This window comes from Prunus persica, chromosome G6 (genome assembly GCF_000346465.2).
Source record: "Prunus persica cultivar Lovell chromosome G6, Prunus_persica_NCBIv2, whole genome shotgun sequence".
NCBI classification, from domain to species: Eukaryota; Viridiplantae; Streptophyta; class Magnoliopsida; order Rosales; family Rosaceae; genus Prunus; species Prunus persica.
The window spans coordinates 9,621,945-9,644,902 of NC_034014.1; the positions used below are offsets into that span (position 1 = coordinate 9,621,945).

The following is a 22,958-nucleotide window of genomic DNA, read 5'->3' on the forward strand; positions in this document are numbered from 1 at the left end:
ACCAAAGCTCTATAGAGCTATTGGGAGCTACCTGTTTATGGGGTGAAACTGGCAATGACTTTTAGAATTTTCACAGGAAATGCCGGGAGGTTAGATTTCTTGTGAAATTAATCCACAGAACTACCCAGAAATGAATCCAAAATAATTCACATCATAAACTCCTAAAAATTCAACACTGAAAACACTACATAACCATGAAAATCTGCAGAACCCAATAATGTATATTGGTTAATGGCTATATTAAAGAAAATTATGGAACAATATTGAAGAAAAATTAAAAGCAAACATATCAGAAAATTTGAGAACGAAAACCAGTGAACGGCTAAGTAAGAATAAAAAAATACAAAATTTTCGAGAAATAGTATAGACAAAATAAATTAAGTACCTCAATTGGAGGATTAAACGAGGAGAAATTGGGAGCCCTGGCTCGCCGACTTGAATAACGTCATAGAGGAGGAGGCGATGGGAAATGTCAAAACTTCGAACTGGGTTTTAGCTTTCGGATTGTTTTTGGGAAGGTTTTAGTTCTCTCTCTTTTTCCTAATTTCATGAAGCGTAATATCGGTATTTTAGGGGGAAAAAACAATTTAATACTAGAGTAAATAGGGTTTAGGTGTAAAACTGGAAGGATTAAGGTAATTGTAAAATTGGTATTCGAACTAGGGAGAGCCCAAAGTAGGGCTGTGCCTTGTTAGCCTTTTTTCTCTTTTTCTGTCTAAGGCCTGCCTTTTTCTGTTTTTCTTTTTTTTTTTGCGAAAGTGTCTAAGGCCTGCCTTGTAACCCAAAAAAACAAAAAATTGGTATTGAGGTAATGGTAAAACTTTTATTAAGGTAATTGGTCTTACGTTAATAATACTAGCCTTTCTGCACTCGCTTCCGCGTTTGCGAGAGGCTTTTTTTTAAAAAAAAATTAAATTTATTTTAGAATTAAAAAAGATAATGGGTAGTTGTGTTCTATAAAAATAGGATTCATTATCTGATTTTTCTCTTTTTTTTAATTTTTTTTTAATATGAAAAAGTGTGAATTTATCATATTATCCTCATTTAATTAATAATTTCAATTCTTAATGTTTGCATTAACCAAGGACATTTTTTGGTATTTTGAATGTTTCATCATTCCCTGTCTTTTGCTTTAAAAAAAGAAAAACACTCAATAAACATGGAATTAGCCAAGTTGGCTAAAGCGAATGTGCCCTCACTCTGTAACCGAGTTCGAATCCCCCTCCCCTTATTTCTTGTATCAACAACAAAAAAAGCACTCACATGAATATTGTTGTGTTGGCAATTTATTTTTCATTCGTTTATACAGTACTTATTAAGATAAAATTAAATAAACTTTTTCTTTTCTCAAATTATTTTTTTTTCCGTATCCATGTAGAAAATAATTACTCTATACTTTTTTTATTATTAGAATATAGAAATTCAACTTTAGTATATATATATTTTTTTAATTATCTCTTATTTTTCCATCTTACTGTTATAGACTCAAGACCATTTATTTCTTCACAATGCCCTTTGGCAATTTCAGTTTGGAATGGTGTTTCTAATTGTTCGTCCCCAATTCGTTTCAGTGATCTCCGTTTTGATTGGTTGAATTTATATGGGAATTGGAATGTTAATGGTAGATATCTATATATATAAACTTCATTTGTTAAATTAAACTTTGATGGTCATTGGTCAGTTTGAGATGATTGTGAAGCCACTTTTGGTTAAACATTCTTTGCTTGCTGGTACAAAGAGTATTGGCATTTCCAGTGTTTTGATGGTTGAAGGGCAAGCTCTAAATGATGGTTTTCTCAATGCTTCGTTGGATCGATACTTCAAAGTCTCGGTTGAAGGCAACTCTAAGCTTCTCATTGGCTGCCTCTCTGTTGATGTTCTATGCCATGGGGATTGTTAATGTGGTGAGTTCATCATATACATAAAGTGGGAAAGGAAACATCATTAGATGCAATCGGACCGGTGCAGAGGAACAGATAACAGAACAAATTCGATTACCACTATAATCCTAATAAGATCCAAGTGTTTTTAGAGAGAGACTTAAGACAAGATGCAGTAGTAATCTTCTTCACACCAAAGAGTAGCATAAGTTTGAAGCTTTTATCGAAGAAGAACGTCCCTAATGGAGCGCAATGCAGATGCAGCAGCACTGATGCCCTGTCGGTCTCTTGAGGATTCTGCAGAACACTCAATTCCAGTTCTAAATATCAAACTCAAACACTCCTCCAATTTTTGTGCAGTTGCGGTGCGTTGCTTGGGAGTGTCCTCAATGCCTCCTTGAAGAAATAATACCGCATCTGCAATCTCTGTAGGAAGAGTCATCTTCACAAAATTATGAAGGTTCAAGCCGTCAAAGTGGGTTTCTTCCTAGTAAACATCTCTAACAAGAGAATGCCAAAGCTGTACACATCCCCATATGTTGACACCTCACTTCCCATTCCATACTTTACAATTCAGAAATCAGATATAGTTACTGTAATTGCAAATAGTAGAGCTTTCTTAGAAGCAAGAGTAACATTTCAACCATGAGCTTTCCATGATGCGGAAGTTTAACAAGATACGCGTACAAAGAAAATCCCAGAGAATTGGAAAACTCCAATAATGTGAGTGGAAAAGTGAATGCAGAATCGATTCTTTTTGTTATATGTATTGCAACATGTGACAATCTAATTAGCAGTAATTTTTCCAGGTAGGGTAAAAGGAGAAAGCAAACTGTTTAAAAAATGGAGATAATTTACCTGGTGTGGCATAGCCAACTGATCCTCTTATTCCAATGGAACTTGTTTGATTTGCAGAAATGTTACTTGATAACTTTGAGAGAAATCTTGCTAGCCCAAAGTCAGCAACATGTCCAGTCAATTCATTGTCTAAAAGAACATTGTTTGGCTTGAGATCATAATGAACGATTGGAGTTTCGCAATGATTATGAAAATAATCTAGTGCACAGGCAAAATCAATGGCGATGTTCAGCCTCTGAAGAAGATTCATACTCTTGGATTTGTCTCTTACCTCTTTTGTTCTAGTAGGCAGATGCAACCACTCGTCTAAGTTCCCATTTTCCATGAACTCATAAACCAGAGCCTTGAAATCATTACCTTGAAAATCAGCACTAGAACATGCAGTAATAATCTTGACGAGATTTCGATGCCTGATATTTCTCAAAGCCTCAGACTCTGCTATGAGACTCTTCGAAGCTCCCTGCCGTAATAGGTTAAACACTTTTATGGCAACCAACAGAGCTCCACCATCATCAAGAACTCCTTTGTACACAGATCCAAAACTGCCCACACCAATCAAATTAGTCAAAGAGAACCCATCGGTAGCTTTTACAAGAGCGGCATATGACACTGGCAAAATTTTCTCCAAATTGCTTGGGGCATGCTCTTTTCTTAGCTTCTTACTTAATGGGCGTAGATATAGGAGAGACAAGACCAGGATGATTAACACAAGGGCAGGGACTATACATATTATTAATTTCAAAGCAAGGGTCATCCTCCTTTTCTTGGATTCTTTGGATGGAAAGTTGCATTTGGGCAGGTGGAATTCAACAACACTGCCACAGAGCTTGCTGTTTCCAACAACAGAGTTGCACTGGTATTTTTGAAGGCACCTCCCACCGGCAGCATGCCCTCAAAATCATTAAAAGATATATTCAAATTCAGCAAACGTAAACCCTCCAAGTATTGTGGAAACTTGCCCGACAGATTGTTTCGAGAAAGATCCAAAACTTGAATTCCTCTCAATGTTTCGAAAGGCAAAAGAATGGTCCCTTGGAAGGAGTCGCCTTGCAACCTGGGGACTTCTAAACTTTCACACTTGCCAAGATTTCTGGGAAGTTCCCCAGATAACATGTTATCATAAAGGTCCAATGAACTTAGACCTTTCAAATTTCCTACTTCCATGGGTAGGGAACCAGTCAAGTGGTTTTGAGATAGATTCAAAACCACTGACAAGGATGAGAGACCCCAAACTTGTTGGGTTATTGAACCACTAAGCTTCTTTTGAGAAAGTTTCAACAGAAGTAGCTTTCGACATTGCCCCAAACTTGGAGGGATGCTGCCCCCGAGATCACTTCCTTGTAATTCTAGTGTGGTTAACTCTGTTAATTTCCCAACAGAGGATTGGATGTGCCCTGATAATTTGTTGTTGTCCAAACCTATCCTCCCTATTTTTTGAAGCCTCCCAATATCAGCAGGGATGTTTCCTGTAAATTGATTATAGTTCATAAACAGAATATTCAAGTTAAAAAGATTGCCTATCCCATTTGGGATGCCTCCATGTATCTGATTGAAACTAACATCAAATCCAACAAGAGTGGTCGACAAGTTTCCTATAGATGTGGGCAACATCCCTCCAAATTTGTTGTTACAAATATCAACCAACCCCAATTCTGTGGAGTTAGTCAAATCCGAGGAAGTTCAGTTCACCCGCTGCCCATTTCCAAGATAATTAATGCCAATGCTGAATTCCCAGAGACTATAGAGCTTCTGCAAAGAGGGAACTTGTCAAGTTAGGCTGTTTCCTGCAACAATAAATTGTTCCAAATTGGAGGCATTGGATACGGACACGGGAATGGATCCGGTTATGAATTTTGTGGCCAAGGTTGATAATTTGGAGATTGGGAAGAGTTTTGAACATGTCTGAGGGAAGACTCCTCTGGATTTGGTTTCCCATCAAATCCAAAGCAGTAAGAGTAGAAATATTGAAAATGGAAGCAGGGACAGCACCAGACAACATATCTTCACCCACCGAAAACAAGTTTAAGCTTGTACTTTGGCCTAGAGACTCAGGGATACTTCCATTTAAGAAATTCTCAAGTGCAACAAAGGATACAAGAAATGAAAGGTTCCCAAATGAAGGAGGGATAGTACCTGTCAAAAAGCTCTTGTACAAACCAAGTTTTTGGAGCTTTGACAAGGACCCAAGAGTATTAGGAATTTTCCCTACTAGCTTGTTTCCACTGAGATGAATCTCTATGAGGTTGGAGCAACTGGATATATTGGCTGGAATTTCTCCACTCAATGAATTATTAGCCAGTATTAAAACTCTGCAGCCTACGCAGGTGGCCAATTTGTGGAGGGATTTCATCAGTGAAGCAGTTGTTGCTTAAAATTAGCTCCTTTAGGAAGCTTAGATTTCCTACATATGGTGATATGGACCCTGCCAATTGTTGAGAATGTAGGTGTAGCCCTGCGACCCTTTGATGCCAGCAACCAGAGTCTCATTCCCTCCCAGCCTCACCCTTGTGGGGTTCATGGCTAAGGAAAAACCTAATTGCATGGAACTCAAAACAACATATCAGCAGCATATAAAAAAGTGAGCATACTAAGCTGGATTTGATGGAGAAAATCTCCATCTTATAATGATATTAGAGATTAAGAAAGAGAGATATGAGTTGAGATTGCCTTAGTTCATTTCATGCATGACAACAAGTCTATGCAAGTGAAAGAGCCAATCCCAGTTCCTGGATGACCAAAGTCTTTTGCTTCCCACAGTGGGGTGGGGGCTCACAAGTGAGACGTTATGCATGAAAACACAAACATAGGGACGTGGAATTTCAAATTATAAGCATTCGTCCATTGGCAGGAAAGAGAGAGGAATCAAAGTGACTTCAGGGTCCCTGGCTTTTTCTTTTTGTTAACATCTTATTCAAAACTTTTTTTATTTACCTTTCAACATCGATTTCTTTTCTAAAAGATAGTTTTCAATTTTCGTTGAATTGATCAAAATGGCACAAAAGAAATCTTTCAATTTTCGTTGAATTGGTCAAAATGGCACCAAAGATTATCTTTGGACACTCCTATTAAATGAGGTCCATATAGAAAAGTGTTGTTCTTTTGGGATTTACCGCTCAGAGTAATGCTAGGGAGACCATATATTTGTAACACATTTAAATACCACATGATGTGACATGCATATAACCAATGTGCAATGAGATTGATTCATTAATTGACAACACATTGCCTGTACACTTTTTTTTTGTCATATCATGTGATACTCAAATGTGGTATAAAAATGTAGTCTTCCTAGCATTTTCCAAGTAATCACGACTAATGAAGGTTTAAAGAGATAATTTATTATTCTTGAACTAGATATACTTCATTTGTTCCTTATAACTTCTTCCACAAGGGCTTTTCCTTGTATGCTTGTAAAGATGAGTTTTCTCAACTGATCTGTCTAAATTAAAGAAGATCCCTCTCATTCTAGAGGGGATAAAATCAACAGTGCTACTACTTCAGATTTTGTTTGGTGAAAACTGAGAGATAATTCAATGAAGCAAACAACTATTCACCAACTGAACTATCCAAGGGAATGTCTAAATATACTTAAACAAAAATAAAAGTTTGAACTCCCAAATTCGACAAAAAACTAATACTTCAACAAAATTCGATCATCAAAGCTGACAATCCAAAAAATACGAAAGTATATTAAAAAGTACAGACTAGGACAGAGAAAGAGAGACCTGATTTAATCAACCAATACAGAGAAATATAGAAAAGAGAGTGAGAAAAAAGATACACTGTACGTAGAGACTAAGGAAATAAAAGGGGAGATTGGGATGGTAGATCTACCTGTTCGTCTAGAAAGCTGATATCTGATGCATGGCTGTAAACAGTGTTGAAAGTTGGAGGAAGAGCTTGAACAGCCCCTGTAATTTTCTCTTGTGCATTCCTCATTCTCTAAATACACTGGAAATTTGATTGAGATGTTTTCGAATTTTACAAGGTAAACTCAGGCTTATCAAGATGTTTTCTTCAGGCAGCAACCAAACACGTTTTACAAATGTCATCCGTTTAGCAAAGCTAAAAACCAAGCTGTAAGCGAAAAGTGCAGGGTACTATGATCTGTTGATACATGGTTCTGTGTGATATCAGTTAATATAATATTTTATTTGTTCCTCTGTGTTTTGTGCCCTTTTGCTTCAGCAATGCTGTTTTTTCTTACCAATCGAACTACAACTCGTGAAGAAGTAATCATTTGGCAATTTGTTCAATATGAACCATGCAAAAATGAACAAAAATGTTGAAAAAGGTACAAAAACACATCATAGAATTTATGTACACTGCAACGAAAATACTGTGAAACAAAATCAAAAATTTGCAGTACAAGTCTTCTTATTATGCCTTGCAACCGCACCACCTCAACTGCATGTAATGGCCCTTGGAACTTTACTAACAGATTTAATCGTTTTAGTCCTTGTTCTACCCTTCTTAATAAGTGGAGGTAGGATAACATCTTCTGAACCCTCATGCATCATATCCTTAATGTCAGGTATAGGAGAAATAAGAGTCGCATATGAACTTCTATAGTAGCTCAACTTGAAGTAATCATCAATGTAGTCATACATGCAACCAGAATTTTTTTGAACAGCAACAAGTGCATGAGCACAGGGAAAGCCTTTTATTCGCCAATCATGACAGGAGCAAAAATGATTAACCAAATCAACTAGAACAGAAACTTCAGCAAGATCCTCAAAGACATAAGTACTGGAACGGCTAGCATTCCAATGCTGACCTACAGTCAACATTTCACTCAAGGTTTTCTCCATCTCAGGACATAAAACAGAACACCACTGCCCCGCTTCACCACTTCTTTCGGACACCATGACCATGAGTTTAATCCTGATGCCCTCAAGCATTTGACAGATGGGCAACGCACATAGCTCCAAAATCCAAGAATGAAATGATTCAGAAGCATTCTTACACATTTCACCATATCGATTGCCCTTAAAATGAGCAGATGACCAATTCTCTTTAGGAAGATTATCTAGAAAAGTCTGAACCGGAGCCCCACCTTCTTCTTTTAAATTTCTCATATTAAACTCAAAAGCAACTTCTGTTGGAGCATAAGCACATTTCATAAAAAGTTCAACAATTCCATCCCGGAACAATTTACCATTTGTAAGGGGATATTTAGATCCAAGTTTCTCTTTCAAATGGTTCAAACAAAATGCATGATGGGATGTTGGAAATATGTTTGAAACAGCTTCAATCACATCTTTGTTATGATCAGATACAAATGTAATGGTCCTAACCTTGTGGAGTCAAAACTTTAGCTAAATTTTCGAAGAACCAGCTCCAGTTTTCCTTGTTTTCTGAATCCATGACAGCAAAAGCAAAGGGGAAAAATCCTAAAAACCAGTCATATAAAAAAGACAAAAATAAGTAATTGGTGCTTCAATGATATATGTATTTATAAATATACCTCTACACATACATATAATATATACATAAACATGTGTAACTTATGAACCATCATAATACAGGATAAGGATGCAAGTGTTAACCAGTCTGATAACTATACCTTGGTTTCCATTCTTCCCCGTGGCACCAATTAGCTGCCCTTTATACTTGCTTTTCAGAAAAGTTTCATCTATGAACAACAAAGGTCTGCACCATTGAAAGCCCTCAATGCAAGCACCATAACAAACAAAAAGCCTCCGAAAGCGAGAAGTCTTTGAATCACACTCTACAACACAAGATGATCCAGGATTGGTTGACATTAAAGCATCATGATACCAAACTAATTGACTATAAGACAAGGATTCATCACCATGAACTTCACTCTTAGCCAATTCTTTCGCGTACCATGCATTATAGTAAGAAATCTCAAGACCATAGTTCTGCTTAAAGTCCTTCACAATATCTATTGGTTTAATTGACGGTTTTTCACGGATTTTATCAACTACAATAGAAGATATCATCTTTGACGTAATCATTTTACTTTTCTTCTCACGACCAACACCCATGCACGTGTGAACATTATTTAAAGTCCTTATGTAGAAAAAACCATTAGCTTGACATAGCGAAGCATATACACGCCACTTACATCCATCTGATTTCTTTTTAAAACAATCAGCAATAACACGTGACTTATCATTGGATTGATAGACAAAACGAAATCCCATACCAACTGCGTACTTACGCAACTTGTTCCGAAATTCAGTTACCCCGCCCACAAACTTCTGACCTTCATGATTAATATATTCCTTCCAACCCTCAGACAAATATGCAATGCTTTCATGCAATCTGGAGTTATCCAAATGTTCATTCTCATCAATAGCACTATTTTCTACCATGCATGAAGAAGATGTTACATGATTAGATGCTGAAAGATTAGAAGCTTTTTGATTAGATGCTGCATGATTAGATGCTGAATGATTAGAAGCTGCTTGATTAGATGTTGTATGATCACCATCTTCTTTATTTGAACTCAACAGATCCTTCACCAGTATATCAACAAAACTAATCTTCAACATTGATAAACACATTAGCATCAAATGCATGTCCATATCCGATTGCAGCAAACAAGTAGGATGCTCAGGAAGAGAATATGTCAGCTCATAACTCCCTACCTTAAGTTCCTTAAACCTTAAACATATCTCATTACACATATCCACATATTTACTATGTTCAGACAATCCAATCATGACAGTTACAGCACGATAACTACACCTTGCTATTCTAGCACTCTCCATCCATCTGCATGTAAAAATCAAGAAAAGAAATAAACGTAAATAAGTCAAGAACTACCGTTCTGTTTACGACAACTAGGATAAATATGTGATACTGTAACTGACACCTATTTTGCCGGTATTCTTCGTAAGTCAACAAATCTACACAAGCCCTTATAATATTGTTTGCTGAGAACCACAGATCCTAGGTGTAGGATGTATTTTAATTGCACTAAAACTATGGTATAACAGTTAGAGTATAGCAAGTAACACACACACACACACACACACACACATATAATATATATTTTACGATGTTCATCACCAAAAAAAAACAAACAAACAAACAAAAAAATTAGACATGCCAGAAAAGTTTCTATTTCACTTCTGGAAAAATTATTTTATTTAATAATAAAAAGACAAGAACAACTTCAATGCAATGTAAGAGAAATTAAACTATAGAAGTATTCAACAATGAATCAAAAGCCACTTACATCATAAAATCTTCTAAGTTCTACACTTCAAGGCTTAAAGCACTACAGAATACCTGAAAATTTGCAAAACACAATAAATGTATAATGGCATATAACCAGGTTTAATAAAGCCTTAAGTAAAAATTGACAAAACTTCAACTCTTAATGGGATGGGATGAGGCTTATTATGCTTATACTAGCCAGCAACAATAGCATATATTAAGAACTAAAACCGGTTAAGAGGTTTTCTCACACACATTACCCATGCTAAAGTGCCAGATGTTCAAATTTGAGACCATTGGTCAGCAAGTCAAGACCTTTTTTCCATTAAGCAAGACCTCGTTGGCTTCAGAATAATGTAATTTATTACTCTTTAGTTTTTACTAAGGTTATTTACCAATTTTAAATATTCTAAGTCTACAAAGGACCCCTAATGTAGTGATTTAGAGCAAATGCTCCTCCCATGAAAGGTCCTAGATTCAAGTCCTAGCATCTGTGTAATATGTGTGAGTTTAGTATGTTATCGCTCATCTCAATAGGAAAGGTCCTAAAAAAAACCTAACTCTAACTTTTTTTTTCAATATTTTTTAAATATATATTTTTTCTTTTTGTTAGGAGGATAACTTTATTAATTCCAAAATATCAATACAAGATTTATAAGTAAATAATATATATATCCCAAAGTTATCCTCAACCCCATGGTGAACATGAAAATCAGGACACAAACACATCCATCCTAAGTAGAGGTGTACATCAGTTTAAAACCAATACAATTTCACCAATTCACATCAGAGCCAATATAGATTGGATTATGATTTTTCCAATCCAATCCGATCACATTAGAGGTTTAAATCTAATTTGATCCGATCTCATTGATATTGAATTGGATTGGATTGGATTGGATGATCGGTTTTCATAATGGAAAAGATAATAATGAAATTTACAACATTTATCGTCAAGTTTAATATAATCAAACACTTTAATATATTTAAATGTAAAATATAAATGAAATGCAAGAGAAAATTATTTTGATTTATAATATATTTAAACATAACTCCATCAAATTACTTAAAATATTCATAACTTTCTTATCTTAATGACAATTATCTAATGAGCAAAATAAGGATGAAATTAACTAGATTTGATTGGATCCTCACAAGAAAATCTGTCATCCGAGCCAATCATGTCGATTTTGGAAATTAGGGATCCAATTCAAACCGCAAAATCATCAAAATCGATTAAAATTAGATTAGATTGGATCAGTCAATTTGAGTGGATTGGATTGAATCTTGTACACCCCTAATCCTAAGAAGATGGTTGCCTGAAACAATTCATGAGGGATTAAAAGAGAAACTAACTGTAATAAAACCCCAACCACTACTTACCCTTCACAAACCCACAATATAATATAGGTTTTTAAGTAAAATTTATTGGGCTAATGGATGATGAACATGTAGTGCACCAAGTGGTCCATCAAAGCCCAACTCAAGAACGAGAAAGTCAAAATCATAACTCCCAATTAAATGGGCCTTAAATGGGGCTCAACTCCTTGGGGCTTTATAATATAGAGCCCATGTACAAAAAGGCATCCTCAATGAAAGAGATTTGGGGCCCTATATCATAAAGCCCTACTAAAGCTATCTCTAAATTTATGGACTTTGATAGAGCCCCTAAAGCCCAAGCGAGTCCCACACTTTAAAAAGTTGCAGCATACATCAGGCTTTGTTTAATGTTTTTGTTTTTGTTTTTTTAACAGCATCCAAATAAAAGGCTTTGTTTAATGTTTTACTATCCCTTTTGTTTTTTGTATTTGGTTTTTTTTTTCTTTTTTTTTTCTTTTTTTGGTTTGATATTTCCTTCTCTATTTTTTTTTTCTTTGTTTTTCCTTTCAATTGTTATAATTTACTTTTAAAATTACTACTTTAATTTTTCTATGTTTTTTTTTAATTTTTTAAAATTATAAATGGGAGTAGAAATGTTGAATTTTTATTTTTTTAAATTATAATTATAATTTACCTTTAGAATTGCCACTCCAAATTTTGATTTTATTTGGTAGAAATGTCTATTAAAAAAAGTTAACATAACATAAACATACAATAAAACAAACTAAGTTAATAACAACAAAAATTAATACGTAAAACAAATGACATAATAAAAAAATTTCATATAGAGCTTCGGAAGTAGAGCCCCCATTGTGGAAAAGATATTTTTAGAGCCCAAAATATTCCAACGCAGCTCTAAGTGAGTCTCTATCCACCATTTTTAGAGCCTCATTTAGATACTATGATTGAGGATACCCTAAAGCCAAACTCCAACGCTTAGGATGAGTACTGAAAAGAGAGATCAATCTACAATGGCTAGTTTGTTTATTTCTAAAGTTATTTATTTTTGTATTTTATTATTTTATCTTTTGTTTTCATGTATTTAATTCTTATTTTACTAAAAATTACAAATGTATCCTTATTATTAACGGAAAATTGGATGAAATTCGAAAAACTTAATGACAAGGGTTAAATTGGTTGTTTTGAAAAGTTCAAATGATAAATTGACTTATTTTGTAGTATGGAAGTTAAGTTTAATTAGGGTCATAGTTGGGGGGGGGGGGGGGGGAGGGGGAAGGGAGGGGAAGGGAGAGGAGAAACGACACTTACTCTTTTTTAAACCTTGGATTTTGAAAACTTGGCATAATTTTTCACTCTTTCTATGCATCCCATGAAGTTCTCTAGGTCTAATGTAAATACTCTCTTAAAAATCTTTCTTACTCTTCTTCTTCTTCTTCTCTTTTAAGTTTATTCTTGTAGTTCTAAATTCAGTTCTTCTAATTTCTAAACTTATTGTACCTTTGTTGAATCTTCATCCACATTTTGTTTTAATGCTAAAACTTTGTTGATTTCCAAAAATGAACCAAATTAGGGGATGTACGTTCGACAGGTGAGAGTCTTCAACAAGTGAGATAGATGGAAGAAGGAGAAGTGAGCAAGCATAGATGTGACACTAGATATACATGGTTCACCTGAATGGGCTTCGTCCACGAAACTGGAGATGTTCGCATTATGATAATTGTTGTTTAAATAGTACTTTGCCATGGTCTTAGAGAGCCTCAACGTAGGGAAAAAAACTTAGTTGCAACCGGGATAGTGCTGCAAAATAGTGTTATCCCCATTTCATAGAAGTCTTTCTCCAAAATATAAGAGTGGTCTCCTTTTATAGGTGAGGGATGGTTCCTCTTCTTGTTATCTTTCGTTCTAGGCCTCCTTGGCATTTCTGGTGAGGACACATGGCTGCGCTCCATTGGCTCCACTGTCTGAGTTGGTTGTTTGGCACAGTACAAACAAACTTCAATCTTTAAAGATACAGATTTTGTTCTAGGAAGAATTTTGGCATTGCAATACAAATCAATCAAAGGATAAATAATGAATGCATATATGCAAGCTGTAAGTAATGTCTTTTAGATCAATAAAAATGTAAGCATACACATTTTAGAGCAATTATCTTCCAGTTGATGCAAAATATAAATGTACCCATATAAAGATAAGGGTTAATTATCAATTTACCCCCTGAACTTGTACGATACTTTCAATTTGCACCCTCAACTTTTTTTTTTTAGAAAATTAAAGATACGAATTATTTTTTATCGCAAATTCCCCCTACCGACTAAATCAACCTTTTGGCATCCAATAGTCCGTCAAATTGTCACTGAACAAAGGGTAGTTTTGTCTCTCCACCCTAATAACTCTACTCAGCCCCTTTCCCAATCACACAAGTCCTCAATTTTAAAAGAATTATAAATAAATAAAAAAACACAAGTCACTCAAGTGCCAATTCGCACGACTATTAGTAAAGTAAGGTTTTTTTTGGGGAAGGGGAGATTCGACGATTTAGTAGCACTGAATAGATGATTTGAAGATTGAGGGTTTCAAATCGGTAAGATTCTTGAATACAGGCTTTGTGGATTCGATGAAATATAGCTCCGATTATGCGTAGCAGTGGTATTCATCCAAAGTATAGTAAGTCTTCTTTTTTCTCTTTTTGAATCATTGTGGTCAAATGGCGTCGATAGAATAATGTTTCTTATCTCCCTTATGTAAAGTAGTTTGGCCGAGATTCTTCATTTTTGGTTTGGGTGATATTCCTTTCTAAAAAGGAAATATATTTGTGGTCCCAAGGGTAGTGCATGTGATTTGTTTATGTTTGGTCTGTAACTTTTGGTTTTGTCTTATGTCAGCAAGTTTTTGTTATGTCAAAAGTAAATGTGTTGTTATGGCTGTAAATGTAGGTTGTTGGTGACATTAAATGTTGTTGATATATATATTTTATTTCTGCCTTTGTAGCTGATCCAGATAACTTCACTATGAAGATTCACCATAGGGGGAATTTTAAAGAGGGAAAATATTTGGGTGGTAGGGTACAATGGATAGACAACTGTATTGGGGATCCTTTTTCAATGTTGGACATGTATGACATTGCTACATCACTTAGATACAACAAGTTAAAAACGTGTTTCCACTATAGGAGCACAACAAAGGCTTTTCTTCCACTAGAAACAGATGGCCATGTACTTGAGTTTGTGCAGAAAATTCCTCCATCTAAGGTTTTAGAATTTATACCTCTCACATGCCAGAACCCCGTGTTAAAGAGTCAAGCATCTGCATCTACACCTAGATTTCACTTTGATGGTTCGCTTCACCCAAATTTACACCAAGTTGATGTAGAAGCTGATGTGAATACTTCAGATTGCTGTCAGTAGGGTGATGGTTAGGATAATTTGTGGGAGAATGAACATATCCTTCTGAGTTTGTGGATGTGGCAGTTAGAATGAATGGTTTGAATGTTGCAGATGAAGGGACAAGTTTTAGTGTTGTGGTAGACACATTGGATGGTGATGCTTATGATGAATTTGAAGATAATGATGAAGATCTTAATGGGAATTATGAAGATGTGGATGAAGATAGTGATGGGAATTATGAAGATGTAGATGAAGATAATGATGGGAATTATGAAAACAATGATGAGGATGTTCAAGAGGATTTAATTGCTGATGCAGAGAAGCGTGCCGAACTGAAGTTTCAGTTCTTAAACTCTGACTATGAGCAAGAGAAGGCCAACCAAGAAGTAAATGTAGATGATTGTGACTTTGATAAGTATGTGGTATATGAAGGTGTTGAACCCCCACATAAAGAGCATGGTGAAGCATCTAGTGATGAGTACCATTACAATTTAAAGGATTTGAGAAGTTTTTCAGAAGAGGAACAACATGATGAAGTTGAAGGGGTGAAAAAGTGCAGTGCAAGGCCACAATGCTGTTGCTGACATTGTTATAAGTTAGATCAAACTGATTTATTAATTAATTTCATACATGGAACTGATTTATTTATTTTCATACATGGAATTGATTTCAATTGCTTTCATTAACTTGTTGACTGTTTTAAGAATAAAGGGACAAGCTTCTGCTAGATAAATGCGAAGAGGAACAAGTAGGCCAAGAATGGAGCAAGGGGAGTTGCCCCAACAAGTGACGATGTAAATGGAGGAGGTGAGCAACAACAACCTCAAAGTTCAACCAAGCCTAAGTGTCAAAGTCACTCAAAGTTTGGTGTAAGTCAAATTCAATGTTTTATAATTCTGGCTAATTTTTATAGATTTGAGCCCATTGAATTTATCAAATAGGTAAGAAGAGAAGGAATTTTCTCCCAAGTGAATCAAGCTTCTACTTCACAAGGCCCAAGAATGGCAAGAGGAGCAGCTCCAACAACTATTGATGTAAATAGTAATTCATAGATAAATAATTTCATTTACTTTGATATGTGTTAATTCAATCTTTTTTTGTTTAATTTTGTTTCACTTCGATTATGTATAGGGTGGAGGAGGTCAGCAACAACAACCTCAAATGTCAATGCAGCCAAGGAGTCAAATGAGAACAAAGATTGGATTTGACACTATTTATGTTGTCAAATAGGTGAGAAGAGGAGGATCTGTCTATCAAGTGCCAATGCAACCAACTTCATATGTTAGTTCACATTTGAATCAAGGTGTTGCATCCCAAGTGAATCAAGCTTCTCAAGTCACTCAAGCTTCTCAAGTCACTCAAGCTTCCCAAGTAAATCAAACCTCACTCAGTCATGACCTCTGGAAAAAATGTTAGGTACAAGTCTCCAGCCAAAAGGGCAAGGCCATGGAGAGTTTAGTTGATAAATTGAAACGGCATGACTATGGATGGAATAAAATTTGGATGGATGAATTTGTTTTTTGTTTTTTTGTAAACCGATGGAAGGAATGAAGTTTGGATGGATGGATTTGTTTTTGTAAACATATGGCTTGTTTAATTGTCACTTGGCTTGGATCAGTTTGATTTTGTATGATTTGTTTAACTGTCACTTGGCTTATATAGATTTGCTTGGTAAACAGATGCATTAGGGATGGATGGATTAGTTTTTTTGTAAATGTATGGAATTGACTTTGGATGGATTTCTTTTGTAAGACAGTTTGGATGGCAATTTAGTCTTTGATCTAAGACACTCTTGCTGCTTGTCAAGTTCAATTGGCTGCTACGTACTAATTTGATAATGTAATTTCAATTTCATTGTCAAGTTCAATTGTGACATTGTTTGCTTCTTTTCATTTCATTTCGGCAATGGAAAGCAAATTATGAACTTGGAATATTGCAATTAACTTCACAAAATAACTCATCTATGCCATTTTCGTTACATTGCTGACACACAAAGTCACTCCTTTTTCTAAAGTCATACCATTACATTTCATACAAAAAGTCACTCCATCTTTGCCTTTATCTTTGCCAGACACCAACCACACAACCATCCAACCATCAAAACAACGAAACATGTCGAGCCGTTTTTTCATCTTCCAATTTGTTGATCTTCTTTAGCAGCCTGGGTATTATTTGCTTAGATCTCTCACACATTTCAGGATCATCCCATTCCCATAATCTACAACCATTCTTCTGCATTAAACAACATAATATTTACTTAAAACAATGGGAAACTAAAACCCAGCTTCATCACATCTAACAAATTCGCAAGCAAAAATTGAAAAGCCTACACACTTACCCGTGCGCACACATGAAACCTCCTCCCTGGAGGTGTAGCAGTCCAAGAAGTCTTAACTTTGGCAGTATTTCCACAGTAACACAGCCGAGAAGGCAACATCCATGCACTGTCCTCTTCAAAGTGCGAACTTGAACACTGTGATCCATGACCTCTGCCATGTGAGTTGTTCCTCATCCCTTCAATTTCACCGATGAATAGGTTTTGAGGAGGGAAACTTGCCCCTTTTTTCTTTTCTGGAATTTCACCGATTCAAAAGGTGTGAAAATGGAGGCACCAAATAGCGGGAAAGAGGCTGAGTGGAGTTACTAGGGTGGAGAGACAAAACTACCCTTTGAACAGCGGTAAGGGGAATAGGCAATAACAAATAATTCATATCCTTAGTTTTCCAGAAAAAAAGTTAAGAGTGCAAATTGAAATTAGCGTACAAGTTCAGGGGGTAAATTGACAGTTAACCCTAAAGATAATTTCCATATAAATGAGATTTTTTATTTATTTATCAATATATAAAAGAGAATTTACAATTTAGGTCATTTCTATCACAAAGAGAAACCAATCTACACTTGCACTAACAATTGTGTTTCTTAAAAAATAAAAAATAAAAAATAAAAAAAATGGCTGGCATCAAGCAAGATATGCCTTAATTTGCACCAACACTAAACCATTTATAAACAACAATTTAGACTGACTTGCACAATTAATTTGCACCTTGATCTATTACAATAGGAAAAAGAACATCAAAAATTTCAAACCTCAAAATAATATTCACTATTCCTCATATTAAAGGAAACAATTTAAAAATAAAAATAAACACACAAACAAAATGCTACACCTGCAACTGAACCTGACAATCTATACCGTTTAGATGAGCTAAAAATGTTCATTACTGAAAACAATATTTTCCTCCATCTTCTCAGCAACAAAACAAGGGTACCAAGATCTACTAAACCAGAACATGCATGAACTTTATAAAACAAATCAGACACCTACAGATTGAAAACTAGAACCTTGAACACAAAAACAATCATACAGAGTTAAACTTATGTAGTCAGCAAAGAGGGATAACTAATTTGCTATCTAATGAGATTTAATCTAAAATCAATTTAATTCTCAAATTTAGCCTAAAAGAAAATTGATTTTTAAAATACCGTCAGAATTAGCCAACAAAGCTAACAAAATTCCATAAAACATTCCAAAATTATAATAAAAAAACACACTAGGAGATAACAAGAGGGCTGATTTAAAAGCTACTTCCTTCAAAAGGAAACCTGACATATCCATGCACGGTTCTGTATTCTATCATGTGAAGTACTGTTATGATTTTGGCTCTGTGGCTTGTGAAGTTGTGCTCTACCTTTTGCTTAAGTGATTGTGTTATATCTTAACAATCGAATAACAACTCAAGAATCATGCAAATATGAACCTAAAAAAAAGTTGAAAAGGTTAATAAATAAATAAACACCGCGAAACAGAATCACATATTTGCAGTACATGTCTTCTTATTATGCCGTCCAACTGCACCACATCGACTGCATGTAACAGCCCTTGAAAACTCACCAGCAGATTTCATCTTTTTAGTCCCTGGCTGCCTAATAAGTGGAGGTAGGATAACAATATCAGCTGAACACCCATGCACCGCATCCTTAATGTCAGGTATGGGAGAAATAAGAGTTGCATATGAACTTCTAAAATAGTTCAACTTGAAATAATCATCAATGTAGTCATACATGCAACCCGAATTTTTTTGAACAGCAACGACTGCATGAGCACAGGGAAAGCCTTTTATTTGCCACTCATGACAGGAGCAAAAATGCTTATCCAAATCAACCATAAAAGAACCTTCAGCATGAACCTCAAAAACAGAAGCACTAGAACGGATACTATTCCAATGCCGACCAACAATCGACATTTCGTTCAAGGTTTTCTCCATCACAGGACAGAGAATAGAACAACATTCCTTTGCTTCACAACTCCTTTGAGACATCAGTCCCATGAGTTTAATCCTGATGCCATCAACCATTTGACAAATAGGCAACGCATAAAGCTCTGAAATCCAAGATTGAAATGATTCAGAAACAGTGCTGCACATGTCACCATATCGATTACCCTTAAAATAGGCATATGACCAATTCTCCTTGGGGAAAGTTTCTAGAAAGGTCTTCATAGGAGCACCGCCTTCATCTTTTAAATTTTTCATATTAAACTCAAAAGCAGCTTCAGTTGGAGCATATACGCATTTCGTAAAAAGCTCAACAATTCGATCCCGAAAAAATTTACCAAAATTAGCTGGATATTTAGATGAGAGGTTCTGTTTCATATCATTCAAGCAAAATGCATGATGGGATGTTGGAAATATGTTTGAAACATCTTCGGTCGCACCTCTGTTATGATTAGATACAAAAGTTATCGTCCTAGCTTGTGGAGTCAAAACTTTAGCTAAATTTTCAAAAAACCACCTCCAGTTTTCCTCGTTTTCTGAGTCCACGATAGCAAAAGCAAATGGGAAAAATCCTAAAAACCAATAACATAAAAAGGCAATGGATAAGTAATACGATATTTAAGCAAAATATAGATTTATCTTATCAAGAATCACAATATATACAACATATAGAGGTAACTATCAAGCAGATAACTACCTATGAGAGTTTCATTTTCTATTCTAAAAATCCATGTATAGTGACTCATCACTCATCATAGTAAAAAACGTAACTAATTGTACCTTGATTTCCATCCCTCCCGGTAGCACCAATTAGCTGCCCCTTATACTTACTTTTAATATCGGTCGCATCTATGAACAGCAAAGGTCTGCACCATCTAAATCCCTCAATGCAAGCACCATAGCAAATAAACAATCTTTGAAAGCAAGAAGTTGTTGGATCACACTCCAAGACACAATGTGACCCTGGATTAGTTGACATTAAAGCATCTCTATACTGAACTAACTGATTATAAGACAAGGATTCATTACCATGAACCTCACTCTTAGCCAATTCTTTCCCGTGCCAAGCACTATGGTAAGAGATATCAAGACCATATTTTTGCTTAAAATCCTTGACAATATCTGCTGGTTTAATTGTTGGTTTCTCGCGGATTTGATCCACGAGAACAGAAGATACAACCTTTGAACTCATCATCTTACTTTTCTGTTCATCGACAACAGGCGTGCATGTGTGAACATTATTCAGACTCCTTATGTAGAAAAAACCATTCCCTCGACATAGAGAAGCATATATACGCCAATTACAACCATCTGAAATCTTCTTAAAACATTCAGCAAGGACACGTTCTTTCTCATTCTTTACATAAGCAATACGAAATCTCATATGAGCAGCATACTTACACAACTTGTTACGAAATTCAGTTACACCCCCCTCAAATCTCTGACCGTCATGACTAATATATTCCTTCCAGTACTGAGACAAATAGGCATTGCCTCCATCCAACCTGGAGTCCCCAAAACGGTCATTCTCATCAATGGCACTACGACTTTCTAATGTGCATGATAAAGGTGCTGTACGATTCGAGACTTCACGATTAGACATTGCATGATTAGACGCTGTATGATCAGACTCTTCACACTTTTGATCACCATTATCATTATTTGAACTCACAAGATCCTTCACCAATATATCAACAAAACTACTCTTCAACATTGTTAAACACATCAACATCATATGCAAATCCATATCAGATTGCAGCAAACAATTAGGGTGGTCAGGAAGAGAATACGTCAGGTCAAAGCTCCCCATTTTCAGTTCCTTAAACCTTAAGCATATCTCATTACAAATATCCAAATATTTACTATTTTCAGACAATGCAATGACAACAGTTAATGAACGATAACTACACCTTGCTATTCTAGCACTCTCCATCCGTCTACATGTAAAAAAGAACAAAATAAACAAACAGTAAATAAGTCAGCAACTACCATCTGGATAACAATTAGAATAAATGTCTCAACATATTCTTACTGACACATAGTAGCATATCAAATATTTCAACAAGATATAACCTTTAATAACTACATTAATAGTTACTATTACGAACATACATAACAAAACACAAAGTAAAGACTGCAGCTGTCTCACATTTACATTGTTTTTCCAAAACAGTATAGTTTTTCTTACAACCACGCTTTTCCCTTCTCTCCTCTCCTCCTCATTCAAGTTTCTTTGAAAACCACAATCCCAATCCATCAACCTTAGAATTCCGCAAACTGGACAATCTAAATAAACTATGAAACTAGAGCAAAATGGTTCTTCACCACCCCAACAATACTTCCACAATCTCACATTTACCCTGTCCCCACTCACAGCAGCCAAAAAAAGCTTTCCATTACTTCAGAAACACTCCAATTCCACCTACTAGAACCCCTAACCACCTGCTTAGCATCCTAACTAATATTATGTAAGTCATAGTTACTCTTAATAACAGCAACCTTTTTTATTTGGACCAAATCGCCAATCTCCCAATCCCTTTCTCCCTTGTTCGAGATACCACCTCCCGGTTCATCAAGCAGTCTTTCTTCCTTCCCACATGAAATCCCTCATCAAACATTCTAACCTCTCTGCCCCTTTCGGCTTCAAGGTGGGCATCAAGTTCTATTGAGTTTAGAGATATACATTACATTTCCTGTTTATTCATGTCGATTAGGGAGCTGTTGTTTCTGAAGATTTTAATTTGTGCTTGTGTCTTATGTATTTCCTGCATTAGTTTTGAGATTGTACATTGGGTGGACTGTCACTGTTGTACTTTTCACTTTAATTTATTTTCTAGCTAAAAAGAAAAACAAAAGCTGGAGCTAGAAATTATTTCATTCAATCACAAAGGCAAAACCAGCTTGAATTTTACAATGCATTTAGAAAATAATCAATAGAACTATTCAACAATGAATCCAAAATCATTTACATCATAAACTGCAGAAACTTCAACCCATAAAAAGCTGCAGAACTAATATATGAATAAATTAAAAAAGAAAATAAACAAGATTTATATCAACCAAGAAATCTTGAATGTTTATAATTCAACGAAACCAGTTAACAGCTTAAGAAGAATGAAAAATAAAAAATTCAAAAAATAGTGGAGGGAAAGTAAACTAATTACCCTAATTCGAGGGTCGGTTGGATAATGGAAAACCTGCAGAGGAGAGAGTGAGAGGAGACTCAGGCGTAGGCTATTTTTTGTGGGAGCTTTTGCGAGGCCGGTCTGGTAACTGGACCGGGTTTGAAGGACCTGCCCAATTACTCAACCACTGCGAAACGCAGAAATATGGCGTTTGCTTGTGTGTATACGATTTAATATTTTTCGCATCCCTAAAATACCCCCAATTAAATCATTATTGTATTTTGTATATTAATATTAAAATTAATATGGAAAGTTTTTAAATTTTGGTTGTAACTAATGATTTACGTTGAATTTTGAAAAAATTATGTACATTTCTCTCCATGAAATCTGGTTGTAATAGGTGGGTGGATTTAATTTGGAAAGTTTTTTTTTAATTTCGACGTTAAATTTCAGATTTAAAGTACATAATAGGTGGATTTAATTAAAACAATATCTCTGTTATTTTATATTTATGAATTCTATGTGATTTAAGAAAATAATATACTTACCTTTTATAAATAATAGTGTGCGTACTAATGATTTCGAAAATATAATGTATCTATTATTTAATTTTTATGAACAAAAAATTACTTATTATATTATAAATAAATAAATAAAATATTTATTTATTATTTTATGGACAATAATATACCTAAATTTTTTTTATGTACCGAGGACTTATTTGTGAATACCATATCTACTACAAACTAATGTACCTCTTATAAAGGAGAAATTATAGAATGATACGGTAGAATTAGTGTGTGCGCAAAATATAGATTACATAATGTCAATATTCGATATAGCTAAATTAGTTTACATACATAATATACATGGAAAAGAATTAGTATGAATGTAGGTAAAACAAGT

General features: G+C 35.1%; 4 protein-coding genes and 1 long non-coding RNA gene across 6 annotated transcripts; 1 reads left to right on the plus strand and 4 right to left on the minus strand.

The window, feature by feature from the left end:
* Window positions 1,895-4,361, minus strand: LOC18772739 (probable LRR receptor-like serine/threonine-protein kinase At3g47570). The gene is made up of 2 exons (XM_020565429.1): window positions 2,739-4,361; window positions 1,895-2,446 (listed from the first exon to the last, which is right to left on the minus strand). The coding sequence occupies exons 1-2, from the start codon at window positions 3,490-3,492 to the stop codon at window positions 2,343-2,345; spliced, it is 858 nt and encodes a 285-aa protein (XP_020421018.1). The 5' UTR covers window positions 3,493-4,361; the 3' UTR covers window positions 1,895-2,342.
* Window positions 7,034-9,938, minus strand: LOC109949542. Its single transcript, XM_020565402.1, has 2 exons — window positions 8,305-9,938; window positions 7,034-8,131 (listed from the first exon to the last, which is right to left on the minus strand). The coding sequence occupies exons 1-2, from the start codon at window positions 9,476-9,478 to the stop codon at window positions 8,031-8,033; spliced, it is 1,275 nt and encodes a 424-aa protein (XP_020420991.1). The 5' UTR covers window positions 9,479-9,938; the 3' UTR covers window positions 7,034-8,030.
* LOC109949600 lies at window positions 7,142-7,816 on the minus strand. Its single transcript, XM_020565672.1, has one exon. The coding sequence runs from the start codon at window positions 7,814-7,816 to the stop codon at window positions 7,142-7,144; it is 675 nt and encodes a 224-aa protein (XP_020421261.1).
* LOC109949869 lies at window positions 13,729-16,408 on the plus strand. 2 transcript variants are annotated; one of them, XR_002272175.1, is made up of 4 exons: window positions 13,729-13,934; window positions 14,259-15,522; window positions 15,595-15,687; window positions 15,785-16,408. It is a non-coding gene; the product is annotated as an uncharacterized LOC109949869 (long non-coding RNA). The 2 variants fall into 2 exon arrangements; XR_002272176.1 differs by having other exon boundaries at window positions 15,365-15,522.
* On the minus strand, window positions 16,571-22,255 carry LOC109949868. The gene is made up of 5 exons (XM_020566691.1): window positions 22,092-22,255; window positions 19,708-20,864; window positions 18,546-19,499; window positions 16,992-17,224; window positions 16,571-16,885 (listed from the first exon to the last, which is right to left on the minus strand). Exons 2-5 carry the CDS (start codon window positions 20,858-20,860, stop codon window positions 16,751-16,753), a joined length of 2,475 nt encoding a protein of 824 aa, XP_020422280.1. The 5' UTR covers window positions 20,861-20,864; window positions 22,092-22,255; the 3' UTR covers window positions 16,571-16,750.

Bases quoted from the DNA above. Each gene is read 5' to 3' on its own strand.
- LOC18772739 (XM_020565429.1), bottom strand. From the start codon at position 3,492: ATGACCCTTGCTTTGAAATTAATAATATGTATAGTCCCTGCCCTTGTG. The intron at 2,447-2,738 runs GTAAATTATCTC...TCTGAATTGTAA, and splicing joins AGTTGGCTATGCCACACCAG to AGTATGGAATGGGAAGTGAG.
- LOC109949600 (XM_020565672.1), bottom strand. From the start codon at position 7,816: ATGAGAAATTTAAAAGAAGAAGGTGGGGCTCCGGTTCAGACTTTTCTA.
- LOC109949542 (XM_020565402.1), bottom strand. From the start codon at position 9,478: ATGGAGAGTGCTAGAATAGCAAGGTGTAGTTATCGTGCTGTAACTGTC. The intron at 8,132-8,304 runs GTATAGTTATCA...ACTGGTTTTTAG, and splicing joins GGGGAAGAATGGAAACCAAG to GATTTTTCCCCTTTGCTTTT.
- LOC109949868 (XM_020566691.1), bottom strand. From the start codon at position 20,860: ATGGAGAGTGCTAGAATAGCAAGGTGTAGTTATCGTTCATTAACTGTT. The intron at 19,500-19,707 runs GTACAATTAGTT...ATTGGTTTTTAG, and splicing joins CGGGAGGGATGGAAATCAAG to GATTTTTCCCATTTGCTTTT. The intron at 17,225-18,545 runs GTGAGTTTTCAA...GTGAAATTCCAG, and splicing joins TAAAAAGATGAAATCTGCTG to AAAAGAAAAAAGGGGCAAGT.